General features: G+C 31.5%; 2 protein-coding genes across 2 annotated transcripts in view; both read left to right on the forward strand.

Annotated features, from left to right (window-relative positions):
• LOC132722455 (coadhesin-like) overlaps positions 1-24,973 on the forward strand; it is a 34,685-nt gene that overhangs the window by 2,512 nt on the left and 7,200 nt on the right. The window contains exons 4-9 of the mRNA XM_060706963.1: positions 1,248-1,418; positions 1,970-2,140; positions 3,555-3,725; positions 4,302-4,472; positions 6,156-6,326; positions 8,739-8,909. Of these exons, the coding sequence (XP_060562946.1) occupies positions 1,248-1,418; positions 1,970-2,140; positions 3,555-3,725; positions 4,302-4,472; positions 6,156-6,326; positions 8,739-8,909 (1,026 nt within the window). The remainder of the gene's footprint in view (positions 1-1,247; positions 1,419-1,969; positions 2,141-3,554; positions 3,726-4,301; positions 4,473-6,155; positions 6,327-8,738; positions 8,910-24,973) is intronic.
• On the forward strand, positions 10,158-13,321 carry LOC132722459 (complement C1q-like protein 4). Its single transcript, XM_060706965.1, has 2 exons — positions 10,158-11,337; positions 11,711-13,321. Exons 1-2 carry the CDS (start codon positions 11,262-11,264, stop codon positions 12,130-12,132), a joined length of 498 nt encoding a protein of 165 aa, XP_060562948.1. The 5' UTR covers positions 10,158-11,261; the 3' UTR covers positions 12,133-13,321.

Raw genomic sequence — 24,973 nt, forward strand, 5'->3', positions numbered from 1 at the left:
ATAAAATAGAGAAATACAGAATCCCTAAAGATCTTCCAAAACGACAAATGGGAAATTTGCAGACTCGGTTTGATAGAGCCTGCTTATGGAAAACCCAATTTATTTGCGAAATGTAGCTATTTCTGAATTAAGGAAAACTATAAAATGCAGCTTTCAGCAGTGTTTAACATTTTTCATGGCTATTGTGAAATTCAGAATTAAGAAACACCCGCAGATGTGTTAATATCGTAGTAATTATAGAACTTTAGGTGTGCCACTTTCGTTCCATTCCATATGAAACGGCATATTGACCCAATGTTTAAGAATGCGTGTGTTCTTAACGAGAAAACAATGAGTGGAACAATTAAAAATGAATTTTGAAAGGTCAAAAATATCGCATTTCTGATTGAAACGATTAAATGATAAAAAAAATCGAAGCATTTCATTGACATCAAAAGATTTTCATGACGGGTGGAAACAACTTAAAATAGGCCAACAGCTTTCCAATCAAAGACGATTGACATGGTTGTCACTTTTTGGGACATGTTCCCGACTTAATGTATACTTGACAATGTAAAATAGATAAAGAGATGTATGTAAAATTAACAACGTAATTTGAAATTAATGGGGGCGCTTATATTGAGAATTTAGGGGTATCTGGTTGAATTATCAGAAATTGGACGATATCAATCGTTGAGAGATTAAGCACGGATGCGCCGAACTACTACCCCCTATTCAAATAACCATAATATTCGTGCGCCGGTTATGTATAGATAGGATACTTAAACTTCCGTATGTAGATATTTAGTATTTATTTCGCATAGACACGCATAAAAGGTGTATTGATTTTTGATTAGCTGCCTTATTCCATTTTATAACTGATTGAGAAACAAGATTTGTTTACACAACATCTAGTGACAACCCTCGTATATACACAATAATGCTCACCTTAGTGATTTCTTTCTATTGCAAGTTTCATTTTGATACAATATATTCAGTATACTTTTTCATAATAAATATTCTGTCAGTAAAGTTATTCTTTTGATTCTGGATGACCTCTTTTAATTTCAACCACAGTTAATAGGAATGTACAAATAATGAATATAAATTTAGTACTCTAAGAACGTTGACGTGTGTGTTCAGTTTTCTTGTGTAAATAAAGAGTCTAATTAAATAGTACTATTACAAATATTGAAAGATTGTTTGTCAAGCAAACAACAATTCATACTTACTATGATTTTGTATAAATGATTATTATCATTTTCCAGTCGACGGTCAATGGGCTGAATGGTCAATATGGACCTCGTGTGACGTAACGTGTGGTAATGGAACTCATCGTCGTACAAGAACATGTACAAATGCAGTGCTTATGGATAAGGGAGTTGATTGTACTGGAGAGAGTTTGCAGATTAGTGACTGCTCTAAAAGCATCTGCCCAGGTGTTTGCTTCTTATAATTTTATATATGTAAAAGACGACATAAGTTTGTTGTAGGTTTAGTTTTCAAATTGAAACGTATAAAATAATTATCCTGCTTTTCTGTTTTAAACTTTTATTCAAATAGATTCGTTTGAATTCAAAATCTAAATAACGTTTTAAGACAACTAAACGTTCATACATAACCTTTCATTGAAGGAATTTTTCAAACAACGTTAGCTTATCTAGTTCTACATTATAATAATAATAATAATGATAATAATAAAGACTTTATTTAAAGAGGCAACATAGTTAGGCATGCCCAGTCTTCCCTATGAGCCTCTATAAATCTGCCCAGGTGTTTGCTTATTATAATTTTATACATTCAATGTTTCATTCGTTTATATTGTTAATAACTTTTACATTCTAGATAAGACTTGCGTTAGTCTCTATCTCTGTCTCTCTCCCCCTATCTCAGACACTTTCTGTCTCGCAAAATATTCTAAATAACATGAAAAAATTTTGAGATTGAAATGCAGAAAGAACACATTCTATTTAAGCATATACTATTTTAGTCGATGGTCAATGGGCACATTGGTCAAGCTGGACCTCTTGTGATGTCACGTGTGGACAAGGATCTCATCTTCGTTCTAGAACCTGTACCAATCCAGTTCCAGCGAACAACGGACTCGCTTGTACGGGGGAGAATTTACAAACTGCTGAATGCTCGAAAGTCAGCTGTCCAGGTCATTTCTTTAAACAATAATATGCTTTTCTGACATAATAAATAACACAAATTGAAATGAATTCTCAAAGTAGCATGCCATCAAGATTCATGCTTTTTTCATGACTTGTAATGTTTTAAAAAGTTGAATATTGTGAAACGAACAAAGAAAGTAATTAACACATTGCCAATCGTACTTAAAATCTACGAAAAATTACCAAAAAAGCCCCAAGTAAAATATTGTAATAAATACTGCAACATTAGTCATTAATTGGATATAACATGTAAATTATGTATTTAATTGTGAATATTATTATTTACTATTCTTAATTCTAAGTTTATTTTTTCTCAAAGTTGATTATCTCGAAATATGTTGGCCCATCTGCAGGCATGCAGCCACTAAAAAAACAATTCATCATGTAATTTCACACTAATATTATTAAGTTTATTTTAAATAGTTTAATGCAATGCAAACTTTAATCTACGTTTAAATTACATTTTTTTATAACCTTGCATTAACTGTGCCAAATAAATTGCGGTGTTGTGATAGTTTAACGAGATAAAATTCTGAAGCGCTGCACTATCCTTACGAAATGAATTGCCATGATTTATATACAATACACAAATGTTCTTCTTTGCCATTATTTAATAACTAATATATCCAAAACAGTGATTTATCGCTAAATTAAATACACTGTTTGGAGTTTCCATGCGAGGAATTATATCACGAGGGCGTAGCAAGAGTGATATAATGATGCGCATCCGAACGACAAAATGTTATTTTATCACGCGATAAGATATACACATGTATAAGTTCAATTCTCAAACGATATCAACAAATAAATGCTGCAGTTTCTGATATTACAATTACGCCTGATTAACTTATTTTCAGCGGGTCGCATTTTTAATGGTTACGTCATATGTCAAATGGTTACGTCACATGTCTAAATATAGAATATCAACAGTGATTTTATTGCATAATAACACTCACTTTCGGAAGTGTGAGAATATTGCATAATCATATGACTGGCAACTTTTATATTTATAGGATACATATGGTGCACATTTCATTGATAAACACACAGTCAATTCAGCTATACTATTCATTCTTTATGATCTCTTTCAACAAAAGTTTATGAAAAATATTGCAATAATGAAGTGAATTGAAAACTTCTATTAACGCCTGGTAATTGTAAAAGATCTGGAAACAAAGTAGTAAACCCTCGGAAGCATTAATTACAACAAAATTATATGAAAATTGCAGACTTAGTTTAATTGAAAACCTATAACATCTTTATAAAAAAAACGGGAACAAATATACAAAGCTATTATATTGATTATCATATGGGAATAAAATCATTTTAATTTTGTTCCGAATTGTATTTATTTTTATTTCATATCTTAATTCATACCTAGCCATTATTATTAAATTCCAGTCGACGGTCATTGGGCTCAATGGTCAAGCTGGACCACGTGCGACGTAACATGTGGTAATGGAAAACATCTACGGTTAAGAACATGTACAAATCCAGTGCCTGCGAATAAGGGGAGTGACTGTATTGGAGAAAGTTTGCAGAGCAGTGAATGCTCAAAAGACAACTGTCCAGGTTTTGACTTAAAATTTGTTTAATACAGAAAATTAATGTGACCACGAGACATAGATAGATAATTTAATAAACTTTTAAAAAGAAAATAAAAAAAATAATCCTACTGATAAATTGTTAACCCACACGTACACATACAAAAATGTTTTGTTCCTAAATATTTAGAGGTTAAAGACAACTATGTTAGTATCAAACACATGCTTGTCATGATGATTTTCGAAATATACGCAAGCCATTTCGATAATGAACAATTACAATTGTACATTAATCATTATTGTATATAATAGCTTTTGCAAAGTCGTTTATGAATCGAACGTTTCAACTCAAAAGTCAAGCCAAGTAGCATCTACCAGAATATAGGCAGTTGTATGATTAACTCATGTCTTCTTTTTAACAAAATTGTTCTCCTTCAGTTTGTTGAGTCAATCCATATCCATATTTAGTGGTTCTATTTGGGTAAAACCTTTGAAGCAAGGAGTTAAAATATCTATTGTAAAAGTTCTAGATAAAAATTTATAACACATATCATATTATTCAAATACAAAATAAACTTTTAATACAATCAAAGATATCTTTCAGTCAATGGTCAATGGGCACATTGGTCAAATTGGACTTCATGTGACGTCATGTGTGGAAAAGGAACTCATCAACGTTCTAGAACATGTACAAATCCAGTTCCAGCGAATAGTGGACTCAGTTGTACAGGAGAGAATACACAAACTGCTGAATGCTCAAGAGACAGCTGCCCAGGTTGTAATATTATTCTATATAGATATAATCATAAACAAAATAAAAATGCTGTTCAAAGTTCAACCGTTTTAAAAAAAGATTTCTTATTTTTCACATAAATATGTGTAAAAAAATCTATTTTAATTTTAAATGCAAAACACATTGTTTGGCTGAGTGGTAATGTTCGTTGACTTTTAAATATTTGCCCTCACCGCTTTAGGTTCGAATCCGTTCAGGGACTTTTGATTCTTTTATGTGAGGAAGCTATTCGATAAGCTAACAGAACATCGTTGGTTCAACTCAGGTGCTCGATCTTCCTCCAACAGTAAAGCTGTAACGTTAAGTCGCAATGTGATCTACACAACTTTGCCAAACAATAAAAACTATGTCAATATCACCATGCAATTACGGTGTTGAAATTCTTTTCTTGCCTTGTATTTGAAATACGTTTGGTGAATGATATGACGTTACGTATAAGGCAGATAGTTTTTCAAATACATATGTTGTGACTAATGCAAATGATTATATGATGACACAGGATAGACTAGGTTATTTTTAAGATTGCAAGCATTTCTTATACATAGAAAGAGTTCAATGACGAGTGAAAGTAATTGAAGACACGGGAATGGATGTCACATTTTTTTTTACATTTTTCTGACGTATGTGGTCTATTTTTAAAGCCGAATAAGCTTCCATAAGAAGATAATGAGGGTGCTTATATTGATAACCTGGTTACTGGACGCATTCTTAGTAATTGAACAAATTAAAAAATAATTCATTATGTAATTTCACACATATATTAACAAATTTAGTTTTAACAGTTAAATGCAATGTTTACCTCAATCTACGCTTTTTCTATTGCACCAAATCAAAATGCCTTGTTTTGATATAACGAGTTAAAAATTCGGAAGTGCTGCACCATTCCTACCTGTTCCTCGCTCCATTTGAATTGTCATGATTTATACATGTATATGATACACAAATGTTCATCTATGCCATTATTTAAGAAATGTATATCGCTAAACAAAATACTCTGTTTGGAGTGTCGATACGAGGATTTGTATCAGGAGGGCGAAGTCAGTATGATAAAATGATGCGCATCCGAACGACAAAGAGTTTTATCAAACAATAAATCACTGAATTGGAAATATTATTTCGATTCTCAAACGATATCAACAAATAAATGCTGCCGTTCCTGATATCAAGCTAAAATCCGTACTTATTTTCAGCGCGTCGTATTTTTAATGGTTACGTCAGAACTCAAATGTTTACGTCGCATGTCTAAGTATAGAATATCAATAGTGATTTTATTGCATATCAGTCCTTCTATAATTAATAGGGGAAACTGCGGGTCGTGTTAGAATATTGCATTATGACTGGCAATTTTTATTTTGATGTTAACATTTCAATGATGAACATTCAGTCAGTTCAGATATACTATTCATTCCTTATGATCGCTTTCAACAAAAGTATATGAAAAAGGTTGCAATAATGAAGTAGAATTGACAACTTCTATTATCGCCTGGTAATTGTAAGGTTTTTTTACCTACAATAACTTTATAAATTGAACAGAAACAGATCAAACAAAGCTTGAAAATTGATGATCATATGGAAATACAATCACTTTGATTTTGGTACGAGCTGTATAAATTCTTATTTATTTATATCTTAACACACCTCCTTTACATTATTATTAAAATCCAGTCGACGGTCGTTGGGCTCAATGGTCAAGCTGGACCACCTGTGACGTAACATGTGGTAATGGAAAACAACTACGGTTAAGAACATGTACAAATCCAGTGCCGATGGATAATGGAAATGACTGTTTTGGAGAAAATTTGCAGAGCAGTGACTGCTCAAAAGACAACTGTCCAGGTTTTATTCTTTAAATTTGGTTTATACAGAAAAGCAAAGTTACTAAAAACATAGATAGATAATTACTTCAACTTTTAATGTCATTATTTCTGAAGAAAAATAAAAAAATAATCCTACTGATAAATTGTTTATCCACACTTGCACATTCAAAAACGACGTTTTGTTTCTAAATATTTAGAAGTTAAAGACAACTTTATTTGTATCAATTACATTCTTGTGATGATGATTTCCAAAATTTTCGCAAGCATATGATATATGGTATATGATCCAATATAGATATAATGATAAGAAAATGAAAAATACTTGTTCAACCGTAGAAATAAATCTTTACTTATTTTTTACACAAATATGTGCAAAAAAAAATTTTTAATTTGAAATGCTAAATAAATTTTTGGCTAAGTGTGGAAGTTTGTTGACTTTAAAATACTTAATATCATCGCTAAAGGTTCGAATTTCTTCGGAGACTTTTGATTTTTCTTGTGAGGAAACTATCTGATAAGCTAACAGAACATTGGTGGTTCTACTTAGGTGCTCGATCGTGCCTGAAATAATATACGGGGGCCTAAAGTCTTTCTTCACCGGTAAAGCTGAAAAGTAAAGTTGCAATGTGATCTCTACAGCTTTGCCGAACAATAAAAACTATTTCAATATCATCATGTCTAAATAACCATGCAATTACGGCGTTAAAATTGTTTTCTTGCTAATATAATGTCTCATATTTGAAATACGTTTAGTGAATGATATAACGGTAACGTATAAGGCAGATATTTTTCAAATACATATGTTGTGACTTATGCAAATGAGTACACTCAGAGGCACTTATAACCCGACACTTACATTTTTCGGTATAAATTGATTATTTGTTGACGGATTGTGTCCAACTTTGGACCATAAAACAATTCAACATATCATACTTATAACTTAAAATTTAATTTACAATACATTGGCAAGAAAATAGAGACATAACAAAACAAATATGCTACTGCAAAATGAAAAATCACAAAATGTCTGTAAATATCTTAACAAAATAAAAAGTATCTGAATCCCACTTAACATGTATGTTAACCAGCTCTAATACTTTGCGTGTCCTCCAATGGCTATAACAACGTGTAAACACCTGTATCATGTTAATGACGTAGTTTCTCATGAAAAATTGGGGAGAATATTTCTCCATTACTGAATAAGGGCTTCCTCGAGTTCCAGCAGCTCCTGCATCCCAAGTCACCAGATCTAAACATCACACTTGTCGGCTGAATTGAACAGGCTTGTGAAAAAGCGACCAGAAGCCCCTCGCAATTGGCTGGAACTCGAGCAAGCCCTTGTTTAGGCATAGAGAACTATGAGGCAGAGGTGTTTACGTTGTTATAGTCAATTGGGAGGACATACAAAGTGTTAGAATTGGTTAACAGACAGTTTTAGTGGGATTCTAAGACTTTTCATTTTGTTAGGATTTTTACAGTCACTCTGTGATTTCTCATTTTAAAGTAGCCTTTGTTTTGTTATTTTTTCTATTTCCTTATCGATGAATTGTAAATATGATTCTAAGAAGCAAATCTGATATGTTGATTGTTTTTTTATAATTCCAATTTGAACAAAGTCCGTCCATGAATAACCTGTTTATACTAAAAAATGTAAGTGTCGGGTTATAAGTGTTTATGATGACACAGAATAGACTAGGTTATTTTAAAGAATGCAAACATTTCTTATACATAGAAAGAGTTCAATGACGAGTGAAAGTAATTCAAGGGCATGCATCTGATAGTCATGAAAGACAAAAATGGGTGTCACAATTTCTACATTTTTCTGCTGTACATATACTGTACAATATACACTGTCTTACTTAGAAAAGCAACGTATGTGGGTCTATTTAAAAAGCCAAGAAAGCTGCATTAGAAATTAATGAGGACGCTTATATTGATTACCTGGATACTGGACAAATTCTCATTAATTGAACGACATAAATCGTTGTAAGTTGCAACTAACAACAAGGGAGCGCCGAACCATCCCGTCCTCACTCTATTTGCCATGATTATATACGACACACGAATGATCATCTATGCTATTTTTCTTATAATTATGACTGGCAACTTTTATTTTGATAGGCTACATACGGTTTACATGTGAATGATAAATATTCAGTCAGTACAGCTCTACATTTGATTCTTTATAATCTCTTACTCTCAACAAAAGTTCATGAAAAATGTTGCAATAATAAATTGAAAACTTTTATTAACGCTTGTTACTGGTAAGTTGGTTTTTTCTGCCTATAACAACTTTATAAATAGTACTGAACCAAAAATACAAAGCTTATAAACTGATGTTGATACAGGAGCACATTCAATTCAATTTTGTTCCAGTTGTATTAATTTTATTTATTTAACACTCTACTTTTTTATTACTATTAAAATTCAGTCGACGGCCGTTGGGCTCAATGGTCAAGTTGGACATCGTGTGACGTAACATGCGGTAATGGAAAGCATCTACGGTTAAGAACATGTACAAATCCAGTGCCTATGAATAATGGAGATGACTGTATTGGAGAAAGTTTGCAGAGCAGTGAATGCTCAAAAGACAACTGTCCAGGTTTTTTCTTTAATTATTTTATAAAAAAAGAACATTTCGACGGGACATAGAAATACACTCATTTTTTTCTGAGGAACTATCAAAATTAATTCATCTGATGTACTCTTATTTCTCACTTGCTTACACATACTCGTTGTGTTTCAAAATTTGCAAAGGGTAAAAACAACTTATTATGTATAAGAGAAACTGATGAATGTTCCAAAGACGCATGTCCAGGTCGTTGCATAGTACAATGTAGAAAATAAAAAGGAATAAATAGTAGAATTTCAAATTTAACATTCGAACAATTTTACCACAAATATAAGTAAAATATTCTAAGAATTTTTTTATTACATTCTTATGTAATACATGTCTTACGGCTTTTTTACTATTCTTTATAAAATTGAGATAATCTTATTATTACGGCGCCAAATTATATATTCGTGACTTGCTTTGATAATGTCTTGTATTCGACTTTTGTTGACAAAGAAATACAGATGAAATTGTAATGACAGCTTATAACTCTACTCTTATGCCGTTATATACCAATTGATCATACATTTACTTTTGCCAAGACATGTATGACCCAAACATTGCAAACTTATATGCAGAAGCCGAATATCGTCTTACAGGATATATTTGGGAAAGACCTTTATGGGGCTGTGTTTTATTGTTCAAGGAAACCATCAATTGCAAGCATTTCAAACGTAATTGGTCTCCAACAATAAAATATTTGATGTATGCCCATAGTTTGCCATTCCATCATACCTTCCTTTATTGTAGAATACAATATTTAATTTTAAAGCTTGCATCTTTTAAAGCCCACAAATTTTGTACAGTTAGTATTTTATTCTACATGAATCTTGTTTCAAACGAGGTAACAACTTTCAGCAAAATAAATCAAATCTGTTTTTGTTTTGAAAGTCTGTTTAGTAATGTTGCATTCGTGAAAATATCCATAAAATTCAAATACGGAATATACATTTAAATATATCACGAGGGTAGAGCCCCAAATGAATCTCAAAATTGAGCTTCGGTAAAAATATAAGTGTAAATTTTCGCTGCTTAATATGTGCAGTATAACTCGATATGTGAAGGAGAAAATAGGTCAATCACAGGGTAGGTTTACAAGATTTTAAACATTTTCTTAAAAAAAGCTTTGAATTTTATATAAAATTTATATGTTTAAAATGTTAAAAGCTTACCCTATGATTGGCCTATTTTCTCCTTCAAACAACGAGTTATACTGCACATATTGAGCAGCGGAAATTCACATACATTATTTACCAATGCTCAATTTTGAGATTCATATGGGTTCCACCCCCCGTGTATATAAAACACACTGTCGATCGACAATAAAAGGGCAAGCATGAACTTATGCAACGTAACGTGTGGAAAAATATACATTTGAAAGTGTACATAATGTGTATTTTCCTAATAACCTACTATATATTATTGACTACTCCTCTTATTAGCAAACTTGAAAGTCTATATGTTAAGTAGTGTTGTTATTCATTACAAAGAAAGATGATAAAATTAAAATGTTCTTTTAAAATCCAAAATAGAATTAAAACCAGGCTTTTGTGACACCGAATGAAAACAAAATTTCCATTAAGGCAATTGAAAAGTAGTTATTAAGCAACGCAGATAAAAATCTGAAAAAGGATATTGAAATCGCGTTGTCCGTCCGTACTTTCCCTCGGAACCATACATCAGAACTGATTGGTAAAATTTTAATGAGAGAGAAAATTTTAATGAATGTAAATCAATATAGAAATGGATTTGCTGCTCGACAGGATCAATCTTAACGTAACTTGGTTTAAGGAAAATGTATATCTTGAGCCTTTGTCTGCCACTGTTTTGTTCTATTTACATGAAACTCAAAACAAATAAGTAAAGTTTAAAAAAATAATGATTATCAATTGCTAAGTACTATCATAATAAAACTTTGCATTTATTGTTATAGTGATTTAAACTTGTAAATTTGCATTTCGCACAGGCAATTCTCATTGATAATATGTTATCTTTAAATAGATCTATCTTTACAATTATTTGTAATTCAATTACGACATGATTCATATTAATTTCATTTAATTTCATTTATCTTTTTAACTGACTGTAAGAAATAAATTGAAAAAAAGACAGGAACCAAAATGTTTTCATATACGTGTATTGTACTTTCAAGAAAATTGAATTAGTTTAAAACGTTCAGCGTAAGATAGAACTCAAATATATATCTCAGAACTGTAAATAGTATGAATTTTGCATCAAACATTTTCATTATTTCAAGTCGATGGTAAATGGGCATATTGGTCAAGTTGGACATCATGTGACGACACATGTGGACTACGGACAAGGAGATGTACGAATCCAATGCCCGATAATAAAGGAAAGGATTGTATTGGAGAAAGTTTACAGAGTCGTCAATGCTCAATAGGAAACTGTCAAAGTAGATAATTAGAGATTACAGTTTAAATAAAAAGGGTCTCATTTGCATCAATTAAATAGCGTTATCCAATAAATAGCTCTTAATTTTTTACTTAATGTTGTGGCAAAGTAGATACTTAATTTCATATGGTATTTTTGTCTTTTTTGAATTTCAATTTGACTGACAACATATATTGTTTACAAATATCTTTTTGCTGCTCTGCTATCTTTGAGAATCCTTTAGATATAGTCTTTAATATCGTATCTTGTTATGTTTCATTACCTAAATAGAGTATCAGTTAAACCTTTTTCCTTTATACTCTATGTATTATATTAAATATATAGTTAAAGATTAGTCAATGTTGCTAACATTATGTATGTGTATTATATTACAGCATTCAAGTCTGCATTTTCTGTTAAAAGTCCAGATTCCTACAGCAACATCAATGGAATTGCGAAACTGACATTTTCCAGTACCATTTACCAGTATGGCAATGATTTTAGTATCTCAACAGGAACTTACACATGTAGCAAATCCGGTGTTTACCATTTTTCTGTTACATTGGTAAAGAAATCGTCATCATCGGGGGTTGATCGGGTTAATTGTTATCTTTTCAAGAATGGACAACCTGTAATCTATATAAAAGTTGATCCAACTGACGATGATACAGACAAAGGAAATGCTGCTATATCCCAGTCTATCGTGATTAATCTTGATGTTGGGGACACTGTGTTCCTTACTTATTGCACAAATCCAAGCACAAGCATGGACTATTGGTCTTCGTTTACTGGATTTCTCCTATATGACAAGAATTAGAATTTTGTATTTGTCCGGAAAAATTGTTCTTAACTAAATCTTTTGGTTAGAATAATCTTATTTTCAATACAGTGTTTTGGAAAATAACAATATGGTTGTGAACACATAAATATTCAATGATGACATTAAAAGCACTTTTGCTAAAAATACGAATTCATCATGTTATTGAATTAAAGCCACTCATCGGAGTTTTAGATGGGTGTTGTATATTTCATGTTGTTTTAACTGAGACGTTGATGCTTAGTAACGCATTTATATAGATTTACAGTGCTTGTAAATAACATTTTAGTCTGAAATTTTGCTTTTGCTGAATGCATCAGAATCAGGGAGAGGGTATTGTTTTTTTTATTAAACTGATAAGAATGTTTTGTTGACATAAGATTGACTGATGCTAATTGCTCACTAAATATGTTTCTGATTATGTTATTAAAGGTCATGTCTATTCATGAAATCAATAAATTTGAGTACAAAACTAAGTTTTCAATTACAGAATATAAAGTTTTTAGTAGTTATTATTAAGCTATAAAAATGATAATACATCTAAAGACCGGTGCATGAATATCCGATTTTATCTTCGTGAATTCACAATTTTAACTCTTCAACTTACGGAGTTCACAAATTCAACTTCACGAATTCACTGTTTAAACTTCATGAATTCACTGTTTAAACTTCATGAATTCACGAAATCAACTTCATGAATTTGTTTTCAACTTCCCGATTACAAAGCTAAAATTGTGAATTCGTGAAATTGAAATAGTAAATTCATGGAGTTGAATTTGTGACCAGTTTAAACCGTGAATTCATGAAGTTGAAATCTTGAATCTCGTAAATTCTTTATGTTGAAATTAAGAATTCTGTATGTCGAAATCGTGAATTAATGAAGATAAAATTATGAATTTGAGAAGATGAACCCGAGAACTCAGGAAGTCTTTCGTATTATACTGCCGAAATGCAGTACTTTTTGCAGCAGTTTCATTTTCAGTAAATTGACATGTTATATATATTTAGTTACCATGTCAGCATTGACACACTGACCTTGACATTGGAGCCATTGACGTATCATTAAATATAGCAGATGCCAAGCCGGATGTCTTCATGGAATGTCGTCTTTCTCATAAACTTTACTGGATTGTACTTCCATTATAGCATATAATGTTTTGAGTTTTGAAAATTTGTATTTGTTATATTGTAATATATACAATAGATTTGTTATATTATATTAAATGTTGATTATATATAGATTAAGTAATTTCTTTTTTTACAAGCTAATATTCTATTAACACTCATACATAGTAGAAGAGCATAAGATTGTATATTCAGCTATTCCAATGTTTATGGTATTTTATAATACATTTAAGTAGCAGTTTTAAGGGCAATATTTGAACACTAACTCTGACTGATATTCTACTCACCTGGCTATTCAGAAAATAACTGGACACTCACCGTATAGAACTCCTGGACCTATCAAACCATTTATTTGTCAATGTTCTTTTATTATTCAGGTCCCAGTGTTCTTTTATTATTCAGGTCCCAATGTTCTTATTTTATCCAGGCCCCATGTTCACCAAAAAGGACTGATTATATTGAAACTAACATTGGTCATATCAGGCTTAAATGGTATGGTACATAACAACAATGTTGAAACATTTTGATTTGCTAAGAAACAACTTTTTGTACAGGTAAGTGTTTGTAAGTAAGCGTTTATGAATTTAAATCTGTCTGACGCAACACAGTCGCGATACAGATTTAATTAAAGACAATTTAACAAACACTAACCAATTTAGTGGTTGAAATTAAAGTGCGAGTATGATACGCTGATAAAACGGAGTGGTATTAAATGACAAGTTGGTGCAGATTTACGGATGATACGGTACCAAGAACTCGGTCAGTTGTCACACTTTTATGACTTTTTTAAGAAATAAAACAGCTTAAATTTGTGTGCAAGAGTCTGTGTATATATATCTTTGATGCTTACAGTTAGTTATATTAAATAAATATTTTGATTGACAACATAATTATCTCTTTTAGAAGTTTTCCAAATGCTCATTTGCCAGATCTAGCTGTTTTCATTAAAACAAAGAAATCGTAAAAGTCTTTGATAAAAACTTGCTAAAGACATAAGCTTCAATGATCATAATATTCTGTAGACACACTTTTATGAATACACTTACTTCAAAAGTGTGACTTTCAGGTCGTTTTCGATCATGCATGTTGTGTTTACGTGTTCGTTTTGTCTAAAATGATACGGTGCTACGCGCAGGATGATAAATTATCGACGGTTGCGTATACCCTTGACACCGTGATATCGGGCCAGAACTTTTTGGTACAAAGTATTTTGCTGTATCTAGCCTTATGAAAATAACATGAAGATAAACAAATATTCCTGATAGTGAACCTGTAACCGAAAATGTTTCCAGATAACTTCTAAATGTCAGGTAATATTTGAATGTTCGGTGTATTCCGCATTATGAAGTAACTTACAATTTATATAGTTGTACAGATCTGATACTGTGTCTAATCAGCTAAAAATAAAGATAACAAAGAATGGGCATATTTAATGTAACAGTTGTCATGTTTGTTTTTTTGTGGTTTTTTTATGACCACACATATTTTATGTCCCAGACTATATGTTAATTTCTCACTTTTTAAAAGTAAATCCAGTTATTTAGATATAGTACCTGCTGTTTATCTTATACATCATTGACACGAAAACTATATAGTTGTTAATAATAATGAACAATATTTTTTCCTTCGAGGGTAAAACGTAGTGGTTTTTAATGACAATCAACGTTTTCGAATGTGCAGTTATTATAAATATTGTAATACTACATAGGACGTCAGCTTCATGTATTGAGTTTCACGATTTCAGCTTCGTGAGTTTACAAACTCACGATTTCAGCGATTTCAACTTTATGAATACGTGTGTTTCACTTATCGAATTTGAAATCGTGATGTTGAAAATCGCTAATTCTTGAATTTGATTTCTGAAGTTGCAATCGTAAATTCTGTATGTTGAAAAAGTGAATTGATGAAGTTGAAATCGAGAAGTTGAAACGACAGCACCGGTCTTTCGTATAATACCGATTCATTTCAGTACTATTTGTAGAATGTTATTTACAGTAAATGGATATGTAATATAAATTTAGTTACCAGGTCAGCATTATCACACTGACCTTGACATTGGAGCCACTGACGTATCTTGATAACAGCAGATGTCAAGCCAGTTGTCTTCATGGAATTGCCGTCTTCCTCAAAAACTTTACTGGATTGCACTTCCATTATAGCATATAATGTTTTTAGTTTTGAAAATTTGTAATAGATTTGTTATATTAGATTAAATATAGATAATGATAATATAGATTAAATAATTTCTTTTGTTACAAGCTCATATTCTATTATACCCATGTGTATTGATAGAGCATAATATTGTATATTCAGCTATTTCAATGTTTATGGTATCTTATAATACATTTAAATAGCAGTTTAACGTGCAATATTTGAACTTGATATTTTACTGACGAAAGTGATGGTTACTCACCATGTTATTCAGAAAATAACTGGACACCGTATAGAAGTCCTGGACCTATCGAATAGAGAAAAACAGAATTCCTAAAGAAAGCCCAACACGGCAAAATTGAAAATGTTGCAGGTTCGGTTTGATTGAGCCTGTTCATGAACGGTACTGGAAAGTGCAAGTTACCGTCCACGCCCCCTAGCACCGGCTTAAGCAGAATTCAACCTTGAAACACGAGAATGGTGAAATTTTGAATTTAGAAACATCCGCAGATGTGTTCATACGGCGGTTATCGTGGAACCTTCAATGTGACAAAGTAGTGCCATTCCATGAAAAGCGGCGTATGGTCCCCAATTAAGAAAATGCGTGTGCCCTAAACGAGAAAACAATGGGCGGAACTTAATAAATTGAATTTTGAAAGGGGATCAGAGGTTATGAAGCCTGCATATCACAGATAAGACGTCAAAAGACAATTTAAAAAGTAGACACCATATCCTATGGGTGATTAGACAGTATTCAAGTAGGAATACTAGAACCACCCAAGTTGAAAAAGGCCATATAGAAAAAACTAAAATTACCACATAACATGTATACACAACAATTAAGTCGTGCTGAACGATCTTCAAGGATCGAAAATATAACATCTTTGATTAAATGTGCGGGGAGACTTTTTACGGCCGCCACAAGGCACATATAACACTGATGTGACCATAAAATAGAGAAAAACAGAATCCCTAAAGAAAGCAAAAAAGGCAAAATTGAAAATGTTGCAGGCTCGGATTGATTGAGCCTTTTCATGAACGGTACTGGAAAGTGCAAGTTACCGTCCACGCCCACTAGCACCGGCTTAAGCAGAATTCAACATTTAAACACGAAAATGGAAAAATTTTGAATTTAAAAACATCCACAGATGTGTTCATACGGCGGTTATCATGGAACCTTCAACCATTTATTTGTCAATGTTCCTTTATTATTCAGGTTCCGGTGTTCTTTTATTATTCCGGTCCCAATTTTCTTTTCTTTTCCAGCCCCCATGTTCACAAATAGGACCAAACGTCCTGATTATATTGAAATTCACATTGGTCACATAAGGCTTAAATGGTATGGTACATAAACACAATGTTGAAACATTTTGATTAGCAAAGAAACAACGATTCGTACAGGTGTTTGTAAATAAGCGTTAATGAATTTAAATCTGTCTGAAGCAACACAGTCGCGCGACAGATTTAATGAATTAATGACGATTTAACAAACACTAACCAATTTAATTGTTGAAATTAACAAAGCGCGAGTAAGACACGCTGATTTTACGATGTAGTATTGAATGACAAGTTGGTGCAGATTTAAAGAATTAAATAACTGTATCAAAGATTATGAAAATAAAAACGATTTGGTTGGATAAAATATGAATTCAACCCATAGTTTTGGATGAAATTTATGACTGGTAAAATAGAAATATAACACTGCAAAATACAAAAATAATGACTTCAAAGTACAGCTCAATTTTAGAATAAAATTTCGATCAACTGTTGAATCTTGTAAAGTTATTTTTATTTTATTTTTCTTTAATTCCATAAAATGCTTGTTAGCCCACATTCATTAAAATTAAATCTATTAGATTTTTTAGTGGTCCCAGTATATTGAGGACTATCAACAGTTCCCTACATTCAGTTCATGTAATTTGCAAATTCTTATTTTTTTTCTTTAAAAAAGCCTGAATAAGAAGAATGGCTGTTTAAATAACCATGTAAACATGCAATGTATTTGAAAAGTAAATCGAATTTACTGGAATCCTGGGACGGACAGTTACAAATTCAATGTAATAAACAGATGCAAAATGTTATTAATTGCTGTTGTGCCTGTAGCTTTCATCCAGTTCCTTGTTTTGATGTTGTAAACTATTTACTATTGTTAGATGATATGGTGTTGTACAATTGTATAACCAGATGAAAAAAAATAAACATTTACCTATCTCTATACTTGACATTTGGGTAAAGAACCGCCTTGCATGAACCTCAACTTGACACTTCAACTTGTCTAAAACCAGCTTTTTTAATTTTTTACAACCTTCATTTCTTAACGAAAGCCTACGGTATTTGGTAAACATGTAGTGGTCAGACCATCTTTACTTATACATGCAAGCGCAAATTATTGAATATTGAAGATTATATTCCAGGATTCATCTTTTGTCTGCTAAAAAATCCATGTTCTTATCTCCAAACTTTGTATATATTACAATTCACGGTTGTATTATGCTTTCTGCAAAATAAACTTTTCGTATCCGTTTGCTTTCATTTTGAATTTGATGTCATAGGGGTTAAGGCCATGTGGCTAATAATTTTTGTTGTGTTGTTTTGTTTTATTTTTCTAAATAGAGTAAAATAGATGGCCGTTAAAATATGTTAAGAAACCCAACTTGGGAGAAATGTATTAAGATTTTAGGTAAAACGATTCAAGATTAAAGTAATAATTCACATGTTCGATTAAGACTGGTATTGCAGCATTATTACCATATTTCTACTGCGTAGCTGCATGTTTTGGCCTATTTTTGGTAATTTGCATAGAATGTACGTGTAAATTACTTTCTTTGTTCACTTAACAATCTTTTACTTGAGAGTATGTTTTCAAAATTTTCATGAAAATTAGCATGAATCTGGAAGCATGCTGCTTTAAATTATGGAAAGAACGAAAAAATGTATCTACAAATCAATACAAACATTGGATTATTTCTTCAGAATATTTAATATATCCTTATAAAACATTGTATATCTACATAATAGGCAATAACAATAATGTAAAAATCAACAAACAATAACAAGAGTCAATCCTGGAAGACAGAACACATTGTTTTCAACATGTAAAATCATAGCAAACAATAAGCAACAGCTTATATGCAATTGGTCCAAGTGGCATGCATTTAAAATGAAGATAATTATAATTTTTCCAGCAATGTTGATAGAATGGTTTAGAAATTTTCAAATTCTGGCATGTTACACAGTCTATCCTGACTGGTTTACACAGTCAACCCAGACTGGTTTTGAAACAGAAACTAATCATGAATGTATCAATACGGACATGCTCAAACCCCCTGTGTTGTTAGAGAAACTTTTTTTTTTCAGACATGTTTTTATTGTTGTTTTTCTTTTCAAAAGCTTTTAGTACAATAAATGTACACAAATGAGGCAATTTTGAAAACAATTTAAAAAAAATATAAGTAGACATCTTGAAAAAAATTTACATATGAATTAAGTTTCCTCCTCCCTTTACAAAGTAATTCAAAGCACCAAGGAGCAGTATAAGAGGAAATTTAACATGAGCATAATTTCAAAACTTTAGACAAAATGGAATGTTATACATGTGGAAATGATAATCAACTGACTAGAAGAAAAATCAGACAAAGAGTTCCAATTTCAAGAAGAAATTATGATTTTCATACCTCAATATCCATGGAAAATATAGAATAAAAATAAGTGTGTAAAACATAAATGACATCAAAGATCTCTACAAAAAAAACAGTCTGCTAAAAGAAGAAACAGGAAGTGAAAGGTGTAAGCAAGGGGGACATTTAGTGAAAGAAAGATTTGAGAAAAAAGTTTAGACAAGAAAGATGGGCAAGAGTAAGAAAACTAACACAAAGAAAGCAAAATCAAGAAAAAGTAAGGAAACTTCAGCAAAGACTTTAAATTAAGTTAAAGTACATAGATAGTGACAAAGGATAGATAATGGGACAAAAGAAAGAAATAATAACAGACATATTATGAGAGGGAAATTCATTAACGAACAAAACAGACACAAAACACACTCTGACTACATTTAAAATATATGGGTAAAGAAAATACATTTGAAGAAGTTTCTAAAAATACATAATTATGAACTTAGATGATCATTTGTGGAATGCAGTTTCTTCGAATATGTAACTTAGTTTGATTTACTTCATCTTTTGTATAAATACATAGATTTAGTTGCAAAGAGTGATCACTCTTGATAATTATTCAGCTTAGTTGAAACACAAAAAAAAATTCCAAACAAAAACACTTAGTATGTGTGTGTGTAAAAGTAACCACTATTAGTTTCTTAATTACATTAACACTGCTATCTTTTGTAAGTTACGAAAAGTCATTAAAATGCTTTGGTGTAAAATGTTTAAGTCTTTTTATGGCATTTTGCCAACTTTTGGTACATTTTAATATATAGCACATATTCGTGATAACACATCATCATTATTCATGACAAACGTATCTCATGTTCTTATCTATCGACAAACCACCGTTTACATGACAACGTATGTTAACAATCCAGAAAGCACCCAAGCACGTTTCAGGCACGTGTTGTTTTAACCCCGGATTTATTTCTCTTCTCTATCTATAGAGTCTAATTCAAAGGTTGTTCACACATCACTCTGAAACTTTTGCTTCTTTCGAGTACCGCCAGAATTAACATTCTGTAACAACAGCTCCATTTTCAAACGCCGAATTTCATTGTCGCGTGCCTGAAGTTGCAGATGTAACATTTTAGCAGTCTGTGTCGTTGACATTTCACCTTTGACCTCGGAGAGCAGGCTTTTCTTCAACTGTAATTAGAGTAGCAGAATATTCTTAGGCTAGAAAAATAAAGAATTGTTTGCATATTATTATATGGTGATTTACAAATTTATGCATGCTTGCCAATTAAAAACTCTACCCTTATTGATTAAATTGATGTTTTTTTCTGGCTGCCATAATTGTTTATCCTTTTTTTACTCTAATAACACAAGTATTTCATTCTTGGTGAAAACCGAATACCACTCAAGTCGGTGCTAGGGGGCATGAGCAATGTTGCACTTGTTCACTATCCTTCATGTACAGACTCGTCAAACCAAGTCCGCAATTTTCATGTACTTTTCTTGTGATTAAATGCTTCCAAGGGATCATCCTTTTTCTACATCATTAAAGAAAATATGGCTGTTACTAGAGTTGGGCTTGGGCCTAATATCCAAGCTCATTACTGCATACTGAAATCCTTGATCGGAAAGTTCAGTTTCAAAACAGAACAAATATAGCAGTATAATAATTTATAGCCTTATTTGCTGTACACATAACTATAGCAACTATAGCAGTAACATTGAAAACACAATGTGGAACATCTCTGCCTTTCTCCTTAACTACAATGAAACGACTCCAGTATTTCAAGGCCCATCAAGGCCTCAGAATTGATATCATTTTTATTTTTCAAAAACTTTTTATTTTTGGTATCTTGTTACGGTTTGCCAAATAGATCGAACTATCTTTACTTCTTGTTCTTTGTTGGAAATTGCTATAATTATTGTAATTCAGTATTTTACATGAAGTCAAAATACAACTTTGTTTACATTTTGCTACCTTTACGACACATAGCTGTAGTTCAGCGTCACTTTCTTCCGCTGTTAACATGTTTTGTTTGTTTGATTGGATCTTACGTCACATCAACACAGTATTGGTCATATCGCGACGTTCTAGCTTTTCCTTCCGTGCATTATTTCAGGCATGAACGGGCACCTGAGTAGAACCACCAACGTTCCGTAAGCTAGCTTGATAGCTTCCTCGCATGAAAGAATCCAAAGTCCCTGTCGGGATTCGAACCCACAGCGGTGAGGGGGCAAGTGATTTGAAGTCAACGACCTGTTTAACATGTAACATGCACTAAATTCATTATCAAAACATTACTAAAGAAATTTATACATATGGATTTCAGAGCCACGATGTGCCTTTAACTGAAATTTTGCAATATTTACCTCTGCTATTCTTTGATTCAATTCTTCAGATTGTTTCTGTTTAGCTGAAGCTAGTGAAAATTTGATATCTGACATCTGATTGGAGATATCCGACATCCATGACTCATTTACGGACGATATATTGGAGCAAGCTGATTGGCTCCTTGTTGTGTCAGCCTCGATTTCATCTTCCATGAAATTAACATCCCTTCCGATACACATTTGTTGGTGGTGCTGTTGTTCTAGTAGCAAATTTATCATCTGTTATTCAATTATAAACATTTCATCACTACATAGGCAAATAAGATATATAAACTTGTGTCGATGTCAAAGAACATGTGTAATCATATCTTTATGAAAGACACTTATGCTATAATGCAAACAATTTATGAAGATATAATGTGTATTGTGTTGAATTTAAGCTGTGAAATTACAAATTCCACTGAATTTACACCATCCAATTTACAGTTTTAACACAAATGTTATCATACCATTTCATCAATAACAAACTTTCCATCAAATTTATACGACTGAATTAATAAAACAATATCTAGAAAATTTACACCATTAAAGAAATAACACAAATTTCACAAAATATTATACCATTGAATTAATTATACATATTTATTTTATGCTATTGAAATACATACTTGTTCATTGTATCATTATTCAATACAAAATTCAATACAAATCTGCACCTAATTTATACAATTTAACACACATTTCTACCAAAAGTTATACCAAATTTATACCATTAAAACTCATTTCTACCAAAATCATACCATTTAAATTTACTTTCAGATTTTATAAGTTTTTTTCATTAGGGGCTTAAAATTTATTCCGCCCCTTAGGGTTTTATATCTTTTCACATAGTTTCCCATTTTTTTCACCCCTTTCGACCCCACACAACAGATGTTTTAACTTTCAAACCCTCACATCTATAAACATAATAACAACTGTAACTGACATGTTTCTGGGACTTTTTTGCAATATCTATTACATCAAGTACGAGGGGTTATCCAAAAAGTCGTTGACTTTTTAGATATTTCTTAACGTCAGCGTGTATTGTAATGAAATGTTATCAGCATACCTTGTAGAATATTATCAACACATTTTGAAAGGAACAGTTAACTGCGTCAATAAATAATGATTTTATATTGCTTTTACATATGCAAATACACGCAGAAATTAGAAATTCGCAAAAATTGTTGTAATTTGGGAATGACACCTACAAAAACCTTCCGAAAAAAATCAGGAGGCAAACAGAGAAAATAAAATTTCACAATCATAAGTGGTTAAGTGGGACAAAAATTTAAGTGATGTACATAGCTTTGGGAGCAGTGATGGTCATTGACTGCGTAACGTTGAAGCACATGTTGTACCCTATATAACGTTGACGTCAATAACATTTTGGATTGAGCCGCAGTCGCCGACATGTGTTTATGTAAAATTAAATATTGTTGTAATATAAGAAGCTACTAACATGATTTTTTCTGTGTTTCTTTGTTACTCATTCTTCTAAGCTGTGTAATATTTTCAAATCAATATCTCAAATATATTTTATTCAACAAAGAAAGTCTACGAATTTTTGATGACCCCTCGTATGTTATGCTTTAGCTTACTTTCCAATACATTTACAAGTTGAAGCTATTATACATTAAACCAATTTTAATGAAACAAATGTTATAATTAATTATTAGAATTTTTGTATCACATGATTGTGTAGATCCATATTTTATGTATACTTCATTGTAAATAAATTTATTCATGTAGTAATGTTTTTATTTAAATTTATTCATGTAGTAATGTTTTTATTTAAACATTTTGTTTTTATTTGACAAAGTTTCTATTTTCATTTTAACCTCACGTTTGTTTAGCAAATAGTTAAACGGATGTTTCGTCGTTTGTTATTATTTTATAAACGTTAATCTTGAAGAAGACAATATGTATGAAAGAAAAAAAATGTTTGCCCATTTAAAAAGTACATTACTTACATTTATAAACTAACAATAGTAATAATAAGGTTTCCGTAAGTCCTGGCAGTGGCAGGTTGTACAGACGTTGACGCCCAGAAGGATTAAGAAGGTCATTAAGAAGGTTTGTTGCTGTTCTAAACCGTTCGCGACGGCCCTGGAATCGGTTTTGGTTTGCTGTATTCACCTTTTGTCTGCCTTCGCCATGCCTCCTGTTAGCAGCTTGTCCAGATTGATGATAATGGTGTGTTGAACATAAAGCGCCGCATTAACTTCACGGTATATGCCTAAAAGCTCCGCCATATCTAGAGACCCCCCCCACACACACACACACACGCACACACACACACACACATTTCTGCTTCACTCAAATGTCATTCTCATAGCGTTTACCATAATGTCAAAAAGTAACCAATGTAAAAAGGTGTGACCTTTGAATGACCATACACTTGTATTGTTGATGTATTGGAGCAATATTGTGTCTCTGCTCCCATTTTACAACTGAAAAACGTGGGGTGCATGCTTTCCATTACTACTTGGCCAGGCTTATCCGATATTACACTTTGCATTGAAGCCATCTCTAAAAAATGCTAAATTAAACTATGTTAAATAAAAATGTTAATCTGTTTAATACATGTAATACTTTTCTTTAAATATAAGGAGAAACGCTTGATGCCAAGCAGAAGTTGAGTAGTATAATTATTTATTAGGAAACAACAATAATATTCAAATATAGTCCTACAGTATAAAATAAGTCGGGTTAACGAATCAAAACTGCAGTAACATAACCTTTGGAAAAATTGTTTCCGTAAATATATTCTAAAGTTTAGAAACCTCTATATTTGATGTTTATAGTTTACAAATAATTGTTCGAATTTCGAAAAAGAATACTTTCAAATTACCTGTATTAATGAAATATGTTTGTATTTTTAAAGCGAATGACACATGCACGAAATCATTGCAGAAAAAATACTTTACTTTAAAAAGCAACATTACAGTTTGTTCTAGAACTTATAATGTTGTTTATGTACAACATTAATGTGTGTCAAATAATATAACCAGACTCTAATACAACTCTTTTAAGAATAGACCAAAACATTATAAAAACAAAACATTTAGTTATCTATAAGTTTTACAACTTATGGATTTATACATTTTAAATGACATAAAGTATATGACTTTTTATTAATTCATACAGAAAGATAATGATGGGTTAAAATGAGGATATAGAAATTTATGCATTAACTTAAGCCTTTATATATTTTGAATTTCCTTCTATGAATAAGAAAATTTTCTGTACACATTTAAGTGAACAATGAATTGTATAACCGTATAGTTGAGATATAAATTGTGTGAAAACTTAATAAAATGTAACTTTTTAAATAAAATCTTAACAGAATTTCAAACATATATAAGTAACGCTTGACTGACTTTGTTTACTTCTTTGTGTGAAATTTGACGACAAATGCAAGATGAGCTGGTGGTTAATCCCCATATATATGTTCTATGAAAGCGCGTTATGGTCACAATAACATTGCAAATTGATATGAATATCGAATTACTTTTGTAATATCAGGTAAATGAAAAGCGCCATATAAATAAGAAATATAGGAAATATACTACAGA

Source organism: Ruditapes philippinarum, unplaced genomic scaffold (assembly GCF_026571515.1).
Source record: "Ruditapes philippinarum isolate M1 unplaced genomic scaffold, ASM2657151v2 ctg1716_1_1_1_1, whole genome shotgun sequence".
Lineage (NCBI taxonomy): Eukaryota > Metazoa > Mollusca > Bivalvia > Venerida > Veneridae > Ruditapes > Ruditapes philippinarum.